This window comes from Neoarius graeffei, chromosome 23 (genome assembly GCF_027579695.1).
Source record: "Neoarius graeffei isolate fNeoGra1 chromosome 23, fNeoGra1.pri, whole genome shotgun sequence".
In the NCBI taxonomy this organism is placed as follows: Eukaryota; Metazoa; Chordata; class Actinopteri; order Siluriformes; family Ariidae; genus Neoarius; species Neoarius graeffei.
In genome coordinates this window covers 13,880,194-13,900,329 of record NC_083591.1, presented here as the reverse complement: position 1 = coordinate 13,900,329, position 20,136 = coordinate 13,880,194, and the positions used below count along the sequence as shown (strand labels likewise).

The window sequence follows — 20,136 nt, the reverse complement described above, 5'->3', positions numbered from 1 at the left end:
TGACCGCAACTGTATGGCTGATTATCTGTATTTTATTCATGATCATTCTTTCAGCTACCTCAAACAAATGAACATAATGCATAGTAATCTCAATCTTCGCTAAAGGTAGCAAACTGACCAATTTTAAAGCGCTTATCCCACACCTCATACGGAATTGAAAGCACACAATTCAACAGTGGCTTAAACCGACTGAATAATGCAGTCAAGCTTGTTTTCGGCTGTAAAGAAATTCTCACTGACGACTTACCCACCGGTATTGGGCCATGGGTCGTTTGTTACCAGATTTTTCTTCTCCTCTGCTATGGATTAAGCGTCATGCAGCATTACTTGTCCCCAGCATTACTTGTCTCCATTCCTTCTCTAAGGGCCTCTGCATGCTCTTGCGACAAGGCTTTCGCAGATAGCTTTTCGCAGACAGTTGTAATTTATCGTTGAGCGGGGAGTAATAGGCGTGCGCGATGTTATTCACCGGCACAACGCAAGGGGGCGCGAAGTCGCTAGGAGTAGTTGGTGGGTGTGGTTAGTGGAGTGTTTATCCTCCGGTTACTTATAATGACGAACTTTTTTTTAATATAATGACTAGAACTGGAGTCGCATAGATGTACGTACTTCCTCAATCAACCGCTCTTCATGCTGCTCCATCTTCGCTCGTGTTTTTAAAAATGCCGGTCGTGAAAACAAACCAAACCGGGAAAGTAGGGAAGCGGAAGTGCGTGTACAGCGGATGTAGAGTGGACCAATCAGAGCCCTCTAGTCTGCGGTGCTGTCTGCGAGGCTTCTGCGGTGGTCACAATTTTTGGGAGGTGCGCGCAGAGCGTCTGCAAAGGTGGGGGGCTACGCAGACACTGTCTGCGACGGTATCTGCGAGGACTGGGCTGTCAGCATAAATTGGCCTTAACTCTCCGCGGTCGCCATTTTTACCCCCAGTGTGACAAGCGGGTGCGTCATGACTGCAGGAGCGGACGGCTGCTTGCTTGCACTGGATTACCTCCTCCCCCCCCACCCCCTCTCACCCCGATTCCCCCCCTCAAGTCCCGTGTTTAAAGTGTACTTGTGTTATTGTGTGCTTAAAGGGCTGATGACACGTTTTTGACATCTTTGGCGATGTTTAACATAAAAAGTAATTCCCGATGATCCATATATTAATTCACGAAGGCGCCTATTTTACAAGTTATGATAAAAAACGCGGCTATTTGGGCAAATTTGACGGGGCTGCAGCACCCAGGAGACGAATGAGGAGGAGGGGCTATATGACGTCAGCGAAAGAATCTTCCTCCTAACTTACCAGTTTGTTGTTGATGCGACAGGTGTTCAGTTTATCATTATTAGTATTATTATTATACATTATTATACATTTTATATATATTTATTAGTTATTATGCCTTCACGTTGTGTTGCCGGCTTTTGCTCCAAAACCCACAAGGATGGGGTAAGTTTATTCAAGTTTCCCAGAGATCCCGAGCTGCATGCGAAGTGGGTGAAGCAAGTCAGGCGCACTCGTGACAAGTGGGAGCCCTCACCAACATCCGTCCTGTGCTCTGAACACTTCGATTTGGATTGTTTTGACACCCTTCCCAGCTTAAAAGAATCTCTTGGGTGTTCAGTTCAGCACAAACGTGTGTTACTACCATCAGCAGTGCCTACACAGTGTTGCCAGATTGGGCGGTTTCAAGTGCATTTTGGTGGGTTTTGAACATATTTTGGGCTGGAAAACGTCAGCAGTATCTGTTGCCAGATACTGTGTTCCAGCCCAAAATATGTTGCCAGATACTGCTGACGTTTTCCAGCCCAAAATATGTTCAAAACCCACCAAAATGCACTTGAAACCACCCAATCTGGCAACACTGCCAGTATTCCGGAGGGGGTCTACTAGTAGCTATGCCGGATCCAGCAGTCGCCTGGGACAAGGCGACTCCTCCAAAGACAGTCCTCCTGTCAGAACATGTGTTGTGAAACGACATAAGATAAAGGTACGTAGAGCTATAGATTCTACATGATAATCATAAATGTAACCATAAAGTCGGCGTGATATCAGTCATATATTTGCTTGTGAAAGCTTGCGGCTTTCATGTAACTGCCGCCTAGCAACGAGAGGCAAAGGGTAAAGAGGGTAGGCTATCATAGATTCCATTCGGAAGAGATCAACACAATTCTAGACTCCCAGAAGAGGAAGAGCTAGCACTAGAGAGTTCACCGGCGTTTTCATGCGCCATTTCCATTGAGTAGAACCAGAGTAGAACAGCCAGTGAACCGCAGCGTGTTCTCCCGCTGACGTCACAGCATGGCCGCGAGCCACGGACCCAGTTTTCTTGCGCTGTGCAATTAAAAGTTGGATATTCGCGTAACAGCAGCTTCTTTTCATGTAATTATAACAGAAATCTAACATGTTTGCCATGTTGTATAGTTTATTTAAGAAATTGCATAGAGTCATGTTCGTGTCATCAGACCTTTAATGTGCAAAGGTTTTTTAAATGTTCCCACACTGTACTCCTGACAGGAGCATAGTGGGGGGGGGGTTCTTTTTTTCCCTCATCTCTCCTCATGTTGTGTTTCCTTTTTATCTTTATCCCTGTCTTCCTGTCCTGTCTACCCTATGTCAATTGTATGTTGTATATGTACGGACAGGTTGACGGCTAATTTCGCTGGTACATGTGACTAGTGACAATAAAGGGCTTATCATCATTATCATCATCAGTGGAGAGAGATACAGCATATATATTTACTAATAAGTAAATACATACACTTATCATATGATCGTAAGGATCACTGTGAACTTGTTGAAGGAAGAGGTTGTGTCAGGTTTGGACCCCCGGATCAGGTTTGGACCCCCGGATCAGGTTTGGAGGATCCTGCTGTCAATATGACGCATCTCCTCAGTAAACATCTAGAGAAGCCTAAAGCTTACATTCGTGTTGGTATGGCAGCGTGGTACCGTACCCTCACGGTCCAGCTAAAGTCTAAGCTCGAGAACATGGTAAAAACAGCAATGAAAGTGACGGGCAAGAAAGATTATCCTTCCCTTCGGTCCATCTATGATCTGTAATCGGATCTGAAATCAGACTAGCTCACAGGATTCTAAATGACCCGTCAGACATGGCTGGTGTAGCGGTTAGCGCTGTCGCCTCACAGCAAGAAGGTTCCGGGTTTGAGCCCAGCGGCCGACGGGGGCCTTTCTGTGTGGAGTTTGCATATTCTCCCCGTGTCCGTGTGGGTTTCTTCCGGTTTCCCCCCACGGTTCAAAGACATACAGTTAGGTTAAGATGGGGGCAGCCTTAAGGTCTCCGCATGCTCTTGCAACAAGGCTTTCGCAGACAGCTTTTCGCAGACAGTTGTAATTTATCGTTGAGCGGGCAGTAATAGGCGTGCGCGATGTTATTCACCGCTACAACGCAAGGGGGCGCGAAGTCGCGAAATCGCTAGGAGTAGTTGGTGGGTGTGGTTAGTGGAGTGTTTATCCTCCGGTTACTTATAATGACTAGAACTGGAGTCGTATAGATGTACGTACTTCCTCACTTCCTCGATCAACTGGTCTTCGTGCTGCTCCATCTTCGCTCGTGTTTTTAAAAATGGCGGTCGTGAAAACAAAACAAACCGGGAAAGTAGGGAAGCGGAAGTGCGTGTACAGCGGATGTAGAGTGGACCAATCAGAGCCCTCTTGTCTGCGAGGCTTCTGTGGTGGTCACAATTTTTGGGAGGTGCTCGCAGAGCGTCTGCGAAGGTGGGGGGGCTACGCAGACGCTATCTGCGGCGCCGTCTGCGATGTCAGCATAAATTGGCCTTTAGGCTGAGGTTAAATGCAGAGAGGAATTTCACAAGTGTACGTTCTTCACATTCTGCATAATGATCTGTTACAAAGCGAGCAAGTGTAAAACCAACAGACTCAAGCTCTCATTTATTCCAACGCCCATCACACTTCTCAACAAGGAAGCAGGTTGGTTCTGACATGCATCTTGATAAGCGCATGCACTTTACTCTTGCATTTTGCACACTGATGGACAGGTATTAATGCCCATTTCTACAGTGCATTGAATTCCAGGCTTAAAAGGGGAACTGAAGTCATTTTTAAACTTCCTTTATTTCTTAATTAACGTGTTATTCAGTTACGTTTTCGGTTTTAGTAACCTTATATCGTGACTCGTATCGGCAACTAATTGCAATTAAATATTATACTTATCGGCCTACTTGGTTTTTAGCCATGTTGAATTTAGTTCGTTTAGTCCACGGCAGGCGTCGCTTATCTGCGCGATCTTCACGAAACTTCGAAACGTCAAATGTCAACCAGGTGTCAGTGCCGCCATTTTGAAAACTGGTTTCCAAACGAAATATTGCACAAAAACGAGTTTAAATGATGATTACTGCCTACTTTTTTTCCCCCCAAACTTTCCTGATTGCTATCAAAAGAAACAAAACTTCCGGCTAGATTACGTCAGCATTCGAAAGAGGGCGCGCGCGTCTTTTGACAACGTTGGCAGATGCTGGTCACTTTGATTTCCGCTGTACGTTTTACTTCCGTCCTACGAAGTCTCGCACAGGTCTCGACGAATCTCGTTTACGGACATTGCTTTGACATATGGACCGAAATATGCTATGTAATATATCAAATAGGGCTGCACAATATATCGAAAAAGTATCGCTATCGCGATATCATAGTTTGCGATACACATACCGCAAAAATTACTTAAATTTCGATAAAAGGCACATTTTTCTGTGCCGTCCAATCACATTTGAATGTCAACAAGCGCCACGGGATAACTCCGCCCCCTATTGCAAAACAGGTAAAAGCCTCGTGGTGATGGCGGAAGGTGGGAGCGGTAGCAAGTGTGGTGAGACAAACTTGTGTGAGGAGGAACTGGTTTCCAAAAAAAAAAAAAAATGCACGTCTGCTATTTGGAAGTACTTTGGATTCAGGAGGGGTGATGTACTGCAAACTCAGGTACTTTGCAAGACATGCACCTGTAAAACAGTGGTGGGGCGGCTCACTGGGACAAACACTGATGTACAGCAGCATAAAAACATAAAACCGCGCTCTCTCTCACTCTCTCTCTCTCACACACACACACACACACACCACTGCTCTCTCACCCGCATGTGTTATTAACAGATTGTGTTTGAGTTTATGGTGAATCTGTGTCGCTCACCTTCATCTCCCGGGAGCCGCTGAAATTGCCATTTTGAATGCTTTATGTTAATGTAATGTAGTTTTCAGTTTTTTGTTTACTTCAACTTAAGACATTTTCTGCTGCGCTCACAAAAATTAAGAGATTTAAAGATGATTGATGGACACCATTGCAGGTGTAGCCATGTTTTTCCAATAAAAAATAATGTTGGAATGGAAGCGATGCATTGGGTGTTTTTTTTTTTAAATCCTAGATACAGGGCAGAACGGCGAGTAGAGGTAAGAAAAACAGCATATATTTAATTATCGTGATACATGTCGATATCGAGATATTCAGTCATGTTATCGAATATCGCATATTTTTCTGATATCGTGCAGCCCTAATATCAAAACACTCATAACTTGCTACAGCAGTGACAAAATAGCGATCAAAATTGCATTAATATTTAATAAAATGAGATAGATAGAATTTTGATAAGAATAAATTTGTCTTCAGTTCTCCTTTAAAAGGTTTACCATTTTGCCGGAAATTGTAGTGTAAAATTAAAATAAGAATTTCCATAAAACACTTTTTTTTTTTTTTTTTAAATATTGTTAATACTGGCTTATTTGCATCAACAATGCCAGCCTAATTCACATTCATATCTCCTACTATAGTGGTATGTTTGTTTATTTGTTTGTTGGTTTTCAGACAAATCTTAAAACTCCTATAATATTACTGTACATACTGTTTTGTTTCTTATACTCTGCAATTTTCAGGGGAGTACAGTATCCAATAGTAAAAATTTAAAGGAACAGTCCACCGTACTTCCATAATGAAATATGCTCTTATCTGAATTGAGACGAGCTGCTCCGTACCTTTCCGAGCTTTGCGCGACCTCCCAGTCAGTCAGACGCAGTCAGACACGCTGTCACTCCTGTTAGCAATGTAGCTAGGCTCAGCATGGCCAATGGTATTTTTTGGGGCTGTAGTTAGATGCGACCAAACTCTTCTGCGTTTTTCCTGTTTACATAGGTTTATATGACCAGTGATATGAAACAAGTTCAGTTCCACAAATTGAAACGTAGCGATTTTCTATGCTATGGAAAGTCCGCACTATAATGACAGACGTACTAACACCTTCTGCGCGCTTCGGCAGCGCATTGATACGGAGCTCAGATATCAATGCGCTGCCGAAGCGCGCAGAAGGTGTTAGTACGTCTGTCATTATAGTGCGGACTTTCCATAGCATAGAAAATCGCTACGTTTCAATTTGTGGAACTGAACTTGTTTCATATCACTGGTCATATAAACCTATGTAAACAGGAAAAACGCAGAAGAGTTTGGTCGCATCTAACTACAGCCCCAAAAAATACCATTGGCCATGCTGAGCCTAGCTACATTGCTAACAGGAGTGACAGCGTGTCTGACTGCGTCTGACTGACTGGGAGGTCGCGCAAAGCTTGGACAGGTACAGAGCAGCTCGTCTCAATTCAGATAAGAGCATATTTCATTATGGAAGTACGGTGGACTGTTCCTTTAAGAAACAATTCCAGCCCTATTAGTACAAGACTGGGTTTCCGTATTGTTGAATCTTGCATTGTTGGATCTTGCGTGTTTTTTTTTTCTGTGCCATGGTGCAATACGGTGTATACAGGAACTCGAGTAATCAGTCTCTACTATAGTCTAGAAAAGTCAGCCTTTTTTTTTTTTTTTAAAGCACCGTTCTGTTCTGACTTTTTCCACCTGCAAATGGGAATAACGTTACCTGGCCTATTAAGAATGGCATACTATATAAAAATTATGAATGTTACATGAACAACACAAGCTCAACATTCATGTTCAAATGCTCAGACTTGCTCTAGACTGGTCTGTAGTACGGTAGGTGTTCTTCTCAGTTGCTCTAGTATGGCCAGGACAGTGCGAGTAAGAATAAGAGTGTGTGCCATGCATGAGCTATGCATAATTGATCAAAATATCACTACCTATAGTCCTAGGTGTTAAAAGTTCTCAGAAAGCACGTTTTACACCGAGTATACAGTCAGTACTCACATGGGTTCGAGTGGACGAAAGTCAGGGATGGCTTCAGGCTTCTTGCGAAACATGAACCAGTATATGATCAGGCCCACGATGAGGGAGAACAGGAAGAGGTCTAGGTTGCTGAAAAGAGACTCTTCCTCGTTCATCATCTTGGGCTCCTCTACCTGCTGTTCCGTCATGTCTCTGAAAGAATACAAGATTTTGCTGTGACTGGAAAACAAAAATACTGAAAGATTCAGATCATCATCCTTAATCTTAGTTTGGACAAACTGGGGTGGGTGACGTCACTAGGACAAAACGCTGAGCCTGACGCAGATTTTATGAAGCTGAAAACGCCAACATCAGCTGACTTCAAGCCAAAATATGATTTGGACATCAACATCCATCCATCTTCTATCGCTTATCCGGATCCGGGTCACGGGGGTAGCAGCCTAAGCAGAGCAGCCCAGACTTCCCTCTCCCCAGCCACCTCCACCAGCTCTTCCGGGGGAATACCGAGGCGTTCCCAGGCCAGCCAAGAGATGTAATCTCTCCAGCATGTCCTGGGTCTGCCCTGAGGTCTCCTCCCAGTGGGGCATGCCCAGAAAACCTCCCTTGGGAGGCATCCAGGGGGCATCCTAACAAGGTGCCCGAACTCTGGGTGGTAAAAGAGAGCAACTGGACTTGCTTGAAGATTCTTGAAGACGTTTCACCTCTCATCCGAAAGGCTTCTTCAGTTCTTCTTCTGAGAACTGAAGAAGCCTTTCGGATGAGAGGTGAAACGTCTTCAAGAATCTTCAAGCAAGTCCAGTTGCTCTCTTTTACCACCCACAGTTTACTATGACCTGGATGACTGAGACTCTTCACAGACAAGGTGCCCGAACCACCTCAACTGACTCCTATCGAGTGGAGGAGCAGCGGTTCTACTCCAAGTCTCTCCCGAATGACCAAGCTTCTCACCCTGTCTCTATGGGAGAGCCCAACCACCCTGCGGAAAAAACTCATCTCTACTGCTTGTATCCGCGATCTTATTCTTTCGGTCACTACCCATAGCTCGTGACCATAGTATTAGATAAACAGGATTTTACTGCTCCGACTGTTCATTTCAGAAATCCAGTGACAACAGAAACAGCTACATAAAAATAAAAACAAGTAACATAGTAATACAAAGTACAATGAAACCAGCAATTAACAAACATTATACTTTCAAACATCGCGAGTTGGCCTAGCGGTTAGTGTGTCCACCTCTCGATCAGGAGATCGCGAGTTCTACTCACGGTCGGGTCATACCATCATAAAAATGTTACCTACTGCCATTTGGCAAGGCACACTGCAATACAGATGTGAGTGGGGAGCCAAACTCTTGTGGTTACCAGAGGACTAGCCCCCCCACTGTAACCCTAGCTATGTAATAGGCAAGAGGCTGAGGGCTACTGAAACAGTGATCAGAGCTGCACCCATCTCATCTCATCTCATTATCTGTAGCCGCTTTATCCTTTTCTACAGGGTCGCAGGCAAGCTGGAGCCTATCCCAGCTGACTACGGGCGAAAGGCGGGGTACACCCTGGACAAGTCGCCAGGTCATCACAGGGCTGACACATAGACACAGACAACCATTCACACTCACATTCACACCTACGCTCAATTTAGAGTCACCAGTTAACCTAACCTGCATGTCTTTGGACTGTGGGGGAAACCGGAGCACCCGGAGGAAACCCACGCGGACACGGGGAGAACATGCAAACTCCACACAGAAAGGCCCTCGCCGGCCATGGGGCTCGAACCCGGACCTTCTTGCTGTGAGGCGACAGCGCTAACCACTACACCGCCGCAGAGCTGCACCCATGTGCCTTAAAGAGTTGGGTAGTACTGGGACAGGAGACTGTCTGGGAAGACCAAGTCCTGGTGCAGAAGGGACTTTGATTTTGACTTATACTTTCAAGATCAATAGCTGCAACTATCAACAGCTTCACCTAGTTTACGGCTGAGCCTTGGTGATGCCATAGCCATGAGAGTTGGCATGACAGCAACTTTCTGCAAGATATTAGTGTCCTCCCAGCTATTTAGCAATGACAGAAGGAGTCTCCAGTTTCAGTCAGAGATAAAGCTACATGTTTTCTGACACGGCATTTGTCTCTATTTCAACAGAGAGAAAGAGGTTCTGGTAAGTGAGTAACTGTTTATAACTGCTACACCATAAGCAATAACAAGAACTAAATTATTTTGAGATGTTCCACAAAACTAAACCTAACTACAAAGGGATAAATTTATGACAATCACTGATGCTCAGTAACTGCTTTACCCTGCCAGGAATGCTGAGCATGACGCAGGAACGCGAATCCTTGGCAGGACATCGTGTGGACGCATACGTACATTCACAAGTAAGCCGAGCCAATTCACATAGCTGCATGTGTTTGGACAGTGGAAAGAAACGCACTGAAACAGTGCAGCCGAGTGCCACCAGCCCCCCCGAAGTGCATCATTTCCACATTACAGCACGGTCTAGAGTGTTATTCTGGTTATACCACAGTGATTTGACAAAGATGACATCCATCCATCATCCCTGTAGATCCATCATCTGTAGCCATTTATCCTGTTCTACAGGGTCGCAGGTAAGCTGGAGCGTATCCCAGCTGACTATGGACGAGAGTAGGGATGGCGAAAACTAAAAAAAAATCTTGACCGACCACCGAGCCTCATTAGCCGGTTAAAGTCGGTTAACCTAGGAGTTTAAAATTCTAGAATTGGAATTATTAGAATCTATTCTAAATCTAACCGTGAGCATCCGCACATTCAGTCCCAGTCGCTGCCCTCCACTCACATTACCTTTTCTACAGCGCGAAACATTTAGTCAAACGCAGCACTGATGTCGAGGGGTTTGTATTGGAGCGGAGGACAAATGGCTCCAGCTTACACTACGTTCAGACTGCAACCTGAAACGACCCATATCCGATTTGTTGTGAAATCCGATTTTTTTGTTAGGCCGTTCACATTACCAATTATATGAGACTTGTATGCGATCTCCAATATGAACGGAAAACGACCCAAAAGTGTCCCGCATGCGCAAATTGACACGTAATAAGCACATCTACGTAATACGTAAAAAAAAAAAAAAAAAGCGCACTCTTGAAGTTTAATGATTTTCTTTTTTTGTTTGTTTGTTTAATTATCTGGTTAGTGTTAAAGTGTGAGGTCTCGTGTGTGTTTTTGTTTCTGAACTGAAATGAAAACGTGTAGCCTGGTAACGAGGGTTGACTCCTAAATGTCTCTCTAATGCCGCTTTTCCACTACAAACGCGGCTGAGTCGGGCTGAGCCGTGCCGTGCTGAGTCGAGCTGAGCGGGGCTATTGGAGTTGCATTTCGACTACAACCGCGCTGAACCGTGCTGGCTGGAAGTGGGTGGACACATTGGGTGGAGTTAGCGAAAGTGGGTGGACGTCACGTGATGTCGTTAAGCAGCGCAAACAGTGACATCAGTGAGCTTTTAAGCGGTAGTCTCACGACCCGGATAGTAAACAATAAACATGGAGGACATGGAGTCGTTAGTGTTGCTGGTCTTGGTGCTGTGGCTTGTTGTCACCGACAACGCCAAAAGATACTGGCAAGAGCGTATAGATGAGGCGAGGCGCATAAGGCTTCAGAAATTCTCGTAATTCATAATTCTTCTTCTTCCAGGTTTACGGTGTTTACAGATCCCAGCGTGCTCGCGGGGCGTGTGTGGGCATGTGAGGACACGCCTCCTCACCAATCAGTGCACAGGGGAGTGTCTGCTCACGCCCCCAGCCTCACTCGGCTCGCTTTGGCTCGCTTCAGCCCCACTCCAAAACCGTGCGAGTTTTAGGGGCTAAGCAGGGCTGAAGCGAGCTGAGTCGTGCTGTTCTTTGGTAGTCGAAACGCGAGCCGTGTCGGGCTGAAGTGAGCTGAAGTGAGCTGAAGCGAGCTGAAAAAGGGTAGTGGAAAAGGGCCATAATTTCTATATAAGTGCACTACATGTTACTAGGAAGTAATGGATTTTTAAACTCTATATAGTGCAGTCGAGCTTCAGTAGGCAGTCATTTGGGATACGGCCGCTGTATTACCAAACTCTTAATTCAAGCTTAATAATTTGCACATATTTATTTCATCATATTAATAAACTTTTTCTACATTTGTATAAATATTTATTTAGATTGTTTATAGCCAGCTGAATTCTGCAACTTCTCTCAGCGCTGGCTCAAGGTGCAGAAACACCAGTGCAGTTTGCTATGGAGATGAGGCGAGACCTGGCGATGTGGTTTTTGTGGCGGCGGCGGAACTCACACAATAATCTGATTAACAGCAGACTAATGAGACCGAAGGCGTCAAATTACTGGAAATTTCCAGAACAATCTTATAATCTTGTAATACAGGATGGTTTAAGTTATAAATCAGTTATAGAAACTGTTTTATTTAATCAGGCTAACAGATCAACATCCAGGTCCCTACCAAATCCACCATTAGCTTGATCAATTCTATAAAAGTCTATTTAAATTCTGAAAACTGTACAAATGTTGTTGTTTTCCACCAAAGAGGCGGGATTAGCCAACGCAGAATAGTGACGTTTGTCTCTTGTTGATGATGTGTAGGTCGCATGAATGCGACCTGTCCGGTCAGACTGCAGTCGCATGTGAAAATATTGGATATGCATCGGAATTAGGACCACATATCCAAGCGGCCTGGGTCGCATGTGAAAAAATCGGATGTGTGTCGTTCAGATTGTCAATAACAAATCGGATACAGGTCGCATATGAGCAAAAAAATCGGATATGGGTCGTTTCAGGGTGCAGTCTGAACGTAGTCTTAGAGACAGTTTCAGTTGGCCGTGATGGCGTTGAAAATAAAGTCAAGTGCTCGAAGAAGTACATAACATTCAGTGATGGGAATAACGGCGTTAAAATAAAGGCTGTTATAACGCCGGGTAATCTAATTAATTAGCTACAATCGTTATAACGCCGTTACCAATATCAACACGCCATTACTGCATGGTATTGAAGTTGCTCTGAAGCCGTCACCGACTTGGCTCACAGTCATAAAAGCTGCGTTTGTCACTCCCCCTCAGACACCGCTGTCATTTCATTCTCTCCCCTTCCCTCCAAAAGTCGGCATCTGCGCCTTTAGTTTGTGTGGAGAGATATGATCTGCAGTAACATGCATTGTTGGCTACAGACCGAAACATACTTTCAGAATGCACTGGCCAAGGCAGGACTGAACTCGATGTGCCTTCTAATAATAATTAAAAAAAAAAAAAAACAGAATAGTAATTCGTAAGCTAAAAAGTCTAGCCTGATACTTTGAGACTTTTCTTTCGCCGAGTGGTAGCTGTCTTCAACTGGGGCGGCAGGGCGGGACATGACTGAATGGGTGTTTCTGATTTGTCAGCTGTCATCCTTACACCGCACGGCATGCCCCAAGCGTTTACAACACAGAATTCCAGGTTCTCCGCTCCAAAATCGGCAGCTTCAAAACGATTGATTTTTTTTTAACCGACAACCAAAAAAAAATTAACCGGTTGACGTTGATTCGGTCAACCATCGGTCAAATGGTCATCGGTTAACATCCCTAGACAAGACCTAGGCTACCTGGAACAGTTTTGTAGGCCAATCATTAATAACCTGGGGGTTAAGGTGGACACTGACCTCAAATTTGACACCCAGATAAAAGCTGTGGTGAAGTCCAGCTTTTTCCAGTTAAGGCAGCTGGCTAAAATCAAACCAGTTCTTCAGAGGCGGCATTTTGAAACAGTAATCCACACCTTTGTGACTACCCGGCTGGACTACTGTAACGCCCTATATATGGGAGTTAGTGAGTCCTCCATTGCCCGTTTGCAATTAGTGCAAAATGCTGCCGCTCGCCTCTTAACAAACACCAGAAAGTATGACCACATTACACCTATTCTGGCCTCATTGCACTGGTTACCTGTTCATTTTAGGATTCATTTTAAAATACTTTTGTTTGCTTTTAAAGCTTTAAATGGCCTTGCCCCACCATACCTCTCTGAGCTGCTACAACCCTACATTCCCAGCCGTTCTCTTAGGTCAGCTGACCAGTTGCTTTTGGCTGTACCCCAAACCAGGTTAAAAAACAGAAGAGAACGTGCCTTTGCTGTAGCAGCCCCAAAATTGTGCAATGCTTTGCCACTCCACATTAGACAAGCCCCATCTTTGTCTCTTTTTAAAACTATGATAAAAGCCCACCTTTTTCATTTGGCCTTTGGATACTGGATGGTGTGTTGATGTGATGTAGAAGTGTTGGGTGGGTTATGAGTTTTTACTTATTTTATACTTATTTTACTGTTTTTACTTATTTTATACTTATTTTACTTATTGCTGATTTTATTCATTTATTTATTTTTGTCTACTGTTTACTGTTGTGGTGTACAGCACTTTGGAAACCCTGTGTTTGTTAAAATTGTGCTATATAAATAAAGTGGATTGGACTGGATTGAAGAGGGGTGGGGTACACCCTGGACAAGTCGCCAGGTCATCGCAGGGCTGACACAGAGACCAACAACGAGTCACACTCACATTCACACCTACGGTCAATTTAGAGCCACCACTTAACATGTCTTTGGACTGTTGGGGAAACTGGAGCACCCGGAGGAAACCTACGCGGACACGGGGAGAACATGCAAACTCCACACAGAAAGGCCCTCGCCGGCCGCTGGGCTCAAACCCAGGACCTTCTTGCTGTGAGTCGACAGTACTAACCACTACACCACTGTGCTGCCCTACAAAGATGACATGGTTTCATTTATTAACTAGAAGGGCACTCAGTAGAGCGTATACCTCCACCAAACTACACATTATCAACATCTAAATCAAATCACTTGAACCGAGGATAATGCTAAAGCTGTCCACCAAATTTCATCCAAATACGTTCACTACTTTTTGATTCAAGTTGGGAACAGGCAAACAAAAACAAACGGAGGTGAAAATAGAGCCTCCTCCAACACAGTTGGCAGAGGTAATGAACAACACATCATACATTTGAACAGTGTATTTTCATGAAACAGTAAGACAAGCGAGTTCATATTCTCAGCTACATTGTAACACCAATAAACACTCACTCACCAGCATCCCTCAGCTGCATCAATTTTTTTTTCCACACTGTTACATTTTACTATGTCACCTTCTGAGATTTGAGAATGTGGTGGTAGAAATCCATCCATTATCCGTAACTGCTTATCCTGTACAGGGTCGCGGGCAAGCTGGAGCCTATCCCAGCTGACTATGGGCGAGAGGCGGGGTACACCCTGGACAAGTCGCCAGGTCATCACAGGGCTGACACATAGCCAAACAACCATTCACGCTCACATTCACACCTACGGTCAATTTAGAGCCACCAGTTAACCTAACCCAGGCTTTCGTCTAAACCGGGGAACAGGGGCGCTGTGCCCCCTTACTTTCGTCGTGCGCCCCCTTACCGAAATCCCGACTGAACCCCAAGTCACACTTAGGCCATGCACTTATATACTACTGCACAACATGCAATCTTTCTCAAAACGATCTTTTCTCCGTGAAAACATCCCAGCACCACCACGTGACAATGTGTCTGATCTAGTGCTGTCAAAAATCTCGCGTTATTAACGCGTTAACTTAACTCAATTTTAACGGCGATCATTTTTTTATCGCGAGATTAATGCTCTGTGACATGATGCCACGCCCCACACAGCCAGAGTCCCCTGCCCTCCCCCGAAGAGCCACGGTGCTCGGCTTACGGTAGGTTTCGTTTTCCCATCGGCGGCTCCAGCCCCACTTTGCAGTGGCTGTGACAAGACGTGTTATGCTCTGCAATAAAAAAAAAAAAAAAACATTGGTACAACCAGTGTTTGAACTATGCCGATATTTTCGGGGGGGGGGGGGTCCCTTTTTTCCCTTGGGGGGGGGGGGGGGGGGGGGGGGTGCTTGCGCTTGTCTCAGAGCGCGGATCTCCATCGCGCGCTCACTTCATATATGCAAATGCTTCCCGTTACACATGATTGCTATGTCAATAAACATCATTTTGCCAATATTTTAGAGACCCCCAACATTTCCCAAATCATGTTTTCAAGGGATCTCATGTCTGTTTCAGGGGATCTCGGATCCCCCGTGTACCCCGTAGTTCGAACGGTGAGCAAGCCCATTCACTTTTTTATGCTGATAAGAGAATTACAATGGTTTTTCATGTGACAAAAATGTGCGATTAAATTGCGATTAATCGCGAGTTAACTATGACAGTTGCGACATTAATCGCGATTAAATATTTTAATCGCTTGACAGCACTAGTCTGATCATCAAATACGTTATAATTACTCCAAAAATATTCCAATCATAGTAGATACACCGCCAGACGGTGCAAAAACAATCCGAATTGGCGTTTTCCAGACTGAGGCGCCATGTTGTTTACTTGTCGCAACTGCTCTCACAAAATTTGACATGGGTTACATACAAGGTCAGCTGACTTGTAGAGCGAGATTTCTCGAGACGGAATGACCTTTCACCCACCGGCGCGGGAGTTTTTGACAGAAGTAGTTCGCAAGTTGTTTTTGTTGACACTTGGGCATTTAAAGATGTTATCCCGCGGCATGAAACGGAAGAAAGCCAAAGACTGTCCGGGGCAGAAGAAGATTACTTTTCTTTTTCAATGTTGACAATTTGTTACAGTTTCCCTGTCAGATAGCCTCAGAATGTCCCATTGTAGCCTCAATTTTTCAAAGGCTTCGCACGGCGGAGGGGGGGACGGACAACCGGCACCATCCCCCCCCCGTCGCTTCGCTCCCTCACCATGGTGAGTGCCCTCATACTAAATTTTTCTAGAAAAAACCCTGTAACCTGCATGTCTTTGGACTGTGGGGGAAACCGGAGCACCTGGAGAAAACCCATGCAGACACGGGAAGAACATGCAAACTCCGCACAGAAAGGCCCTCGTCAGCCACTGGCCTCGAACCCAGAGCCTTCTTGCTGTGAGAAGACCATGCTAACCACTACACCAACGTGGTAGGAATTGTACTAACTATTCTGACAAGTTTATATCACAGAAATATTAAGATCAATATGTTGCCCAGCTGCATGGTGTACCATGTTTACACCACTTCATACATTTTTATGACCTTTATGTTCTGATGTGACCTTTGTGACCAAATAATGCAGCTGTTCCTTAGATATTAACCATCATGCTGTAGCTTCTCAGCAACTGAGCCGAGGAGCTATAGAACTTTGGTATAAAGAACGATTAGCCTGACGTGACCTTGAATTTGTACGCAGCACAAACTACAAGAATGGCCATTTCCTAATATTACTGTGATGTCGATATGATCTTATCTGTATTTGTACCTGGGTGGCACGGTGGTGTAGTGGTTAGCTCTGTTACCTCACAGCAAGAAGGTCCTGGGTTCGAGCCCCGTGGCCGGCGAGGACCTTTCTGTGTGGAGTTTGCATGTTCTCCCCGTGTCCGCGTGGGTTTCCTCCGGGTGCTCCGGTTTCCCCCACAGTCCAAAGACATGCAGATTAGGTTAACTGGTGATTCTAAACTGACCGTAGGTGTGAATGTGAGGCCATTATTAAAAAATGTTCTGTTTCCGGTCCACCGGCCGGGTGAGTGCCGTTTGTGCGGTTGAAATTTTTTTTTCAACGCCGGTTTTTCAACATATTTTTCGGGTTCGTAAATCTAAAATTGAACTTGACATTTACGCATTCCGCGCAGAATATAGAATTGAATCAGCTCTGCGCATGCGCCGTGCGGCACAAAAAAATGCAGCCACCATGAAGGAAGGAGATCCGGAGTTTTCAAACATTTGCTTAAGTGTGAAATCGCAAAATGGGATTCTAGCGAACAACAAAATAGTAAAGATTCAGAAAAACAAATCATTCAGTGATCATTTTAATAGTGTAATTTCATCCGAACTAGGCCTAACGCTCGATTTAGAACTACAAATAGTCCGTGTGTCGGACCATCACAAACCATTACTGGAAAATTCGTTTGATCTTGATCCATCAGAGATGTTACAAACAGCTTTTGAGTTTTGTTATGCGAAATTCATTACCTACTTTGTTAATGACTTTGTTAAATGCAGTCAGCATTTAAAATGCTAACTTAAAGTTTTTGTACAAGTTTCAGTTGATTAAACTGTCATTTTATTAAATGTGTCTGCTTTTGTAATAAAAAAGTACTGAAAGAAAAAGCAAACACAGCATTGCGATTTCTAGACCATCCATCCATCCATCTATATATATATATATATATATATATATATATATATATATATATATTAGTGCTGTCAAAAATGTCGCGTTATTATCGCGTTAACTTGACTCAATTTTAACGGCGATAATTTTTTTATCGCGAGATTAACGCTCTGTGACATGATGTAGGTTTTTCATAAGCTTTTGAAACTGCCAGGAACTTGGAACAGAGACTTTGCTTAGAAAAACGATAGCAGCTAGACTGTAATGCCACGCCCACGCACAGCCAGAGTCCTCTGCCCTCCCCCCAAAGAACCAGCGCGGGCAGGGCGCACTAGCCCCGCGCCTCGGGTCGAAGAGCCACGGTGCTCGGCTTAGGTTTCGTTTTCCCATCGGCGGCTCCAGCCCGACTTTGCAGTGGCTGTGACAAGACGTGTTATGCTCTGCAATAAAAAAAAAAACATTGGTACAAAGCAAGCCCATTCACTATTTTATGCTGATAAGAGAATTACAATGGTTTTTCATGTGACAAAAATGTGCGATTAAATACGAGTTAACTATGACAGTCGCGACATTAATCGCGATTAAATATTTTAATCGCTTGACAGCACTAATAATATATATGAGTGATTCCACGCTTATGGGTACTGAAATGGGGACATGAACTTATTCACCTAAAACCATTTCTTTTTTTTACCATCAGGTCACAAAACATGAAATCTTTAATGAATGATATGTTAAAAGATAACTTTAATTTTCTGAGATGTAATAAAAACATATTTATATCCCAAAGTCAAGCCTATGAGTTCCAAAATGATGTCTGTTACATTACTTCTGTTACGATTGTCCATCTCGCGTCTGTTACAAATGAATTACAATCTAGCTCTATACCATGTTAATCTTATTGAAAGAATGTGTATGTTTATTCTACTACACATGTTTATTAATTATATTTGCTAAAACATCACCTTCCTATGTTTCAAAAAGTAATTCTACATTGTTAAAATTGAGAATATATATGTCCACAACACTTCTGTTACGTTCTGACTTTGGCATATAAATATGTTTTTATTACATCTCAGAAAATTAAAGTTATCTTTTAACATATCATTCATTAAAGATTACATGTTTTGTGACCTGATGGTAAAAAAAAGAAATGGTTTTAGGTGAATTTTTAAAAATAAGTTTATGTCCCCATTTCAGTACCCATAAGCGTGGAATCACTCATATATATAAATAAAATTTAAAAAAAAAAATCCCTCCCTCCCTACTGAAAATTTTTTTGCTCACCCGGTGGACAGGAAACGGATTTTTTTTTAAGGATGGCTTGAGTGTGAATGGTTGTCTGTGTCAGCCCTGTGATAACCTGGCGACTTGTCCAGGGTGTACCCTGCCTCCCGCCCGTAGTCAGCTGGGATAGGCTCCAGCTTGCCCGCGACCCTGTAGGACAGGATAAGCGGCTACAGATAACGGATGGATGGATTTGTACCCGTGTATTAGCCATGGCTTAATGGTGAGAGAAGCAGCTTTGGGACCAAAAGGGTGGACCGGTAGGAATGGCTGAAGTGCCCTTGAGCAAGGCACCCAACCCCAACTGCTCCCCAGGCTGCTCTGGATAAGAGCGTCTACTAAATGCCTGTAATGTAATGAACCTTTGTTTAAAAAAATAAATAAATAAATAAATAAAAAGTGCAGATACACGACTAATATTTTATCAAGTTATGACATTAAATAACGGCTGCTTTAAAAGTGTATAACTCAAAATATTTCTCACAGACACCTTAGATGGTCCTGTTCGAGGACACTTGGCTTCGAAATCTCTTTTATCCGCTTTAAAAGCCTTGTTCAAGCTGAACAGTTGCGCAACAAAAGTTCTGCTGTGAGAATTTAAAGATTAATGGCATCCACTAAACTATAAAACACCGGTTTCCTCAGGTTCAGCAAGACAGAACTTGAATAACGTACACAAGGAATTAAAAAAAAAAGAAAGAAAAATGTTATGAGTAAAGTGTGGGATCAGTCTGTACTCCGTTTTACAAAAAGAGTCCACTTCCTTTTTTGTTCTATGCAGCACAGAGACTCGTCGAGAAGCAGTGAGACATATGGTGCTGATTTACAGCTTGGTCACGCGCTTTAAAATAAAAAAATAAAAATCCCTTAACTGCTGGTAATGTAATCCAGTACCAGCCTTACTGAAAACACCTTCCTTATCTTAAGAAGTTTGGACACAGCTTCGAATTCAACTGATTTTATTTTTATTAATTTAAAAAAAAAAAACGCACTTCATGTCTTAAAGTAATGCTGGATGTCGTTTCTCTTTACTTAGTTGAGCGGTTCTTGACATAATATGGATTACGACAGTTGTGGTGTGGAATAGGGCTATTTAATGTATTTTTATTATTTACTGTTTGATCTCAAACGCATTAAGAAGGCAAGAAACTCGTCCACTAATTACGACGCATACCTGTTAATTGAAAAGCATTCCAGGTGACTACCTCATGAAGCTGGTTAAGATACGCCAATAGTGTGCAAAGCGTCAAGGTAAACGCTGGCTACTTTGAAGAACCTGAAACGTACCCCATTTTCATAGTTTTGATGTCTTCAGTACGGAAGCCGCGAGAGGCCCTTCATATAATCTTTTTTTATTCACCTTGTTATCCCGAGATAACGACATAATTAATTCAGGATGTCGAGAAAACAACACAGCTAATTCGAGATCTCGAGAAAACAAAACAATTATTCCGTGATCTCGAGAAAACAAAATTATTTCATGATCTCAGCTGGATCACTGTATCTCCGTCGGTAGAGACGAAGCCGGGCCAGTCTTCTGCAGAGGTGCTGCG

General features: G+C 43.7%; 1 protein-coding gene across 3 annotated transcripts in view; it reads right to left on the bottom strand.

Moving 5' to 3' along the window:
• Positions 1-20,136, bottom strand: part of porb (P450 (cytochrome) oxidoreductase b) — a 127,173-nt gene that overhangs the window by 72,690 nt on the left and 34,347 nt on the right. For all 3 annotated transcript variants that reach the window (XM_060905812.1, XM_060905814.1, XM_060905813.1), the window contains exon 2: positions 7,149-7,319. In XM_060905812.1, the coding sequence (XP_060761795.1) occupies positions 7,149-7,315 (167 nt within the window). In that variant the 5' untranslated portion in view covers positions 7,316-7,319. The remainder of the gene's footprint in view (positions 1-7,148; positions 7,320-20,136) is intronic.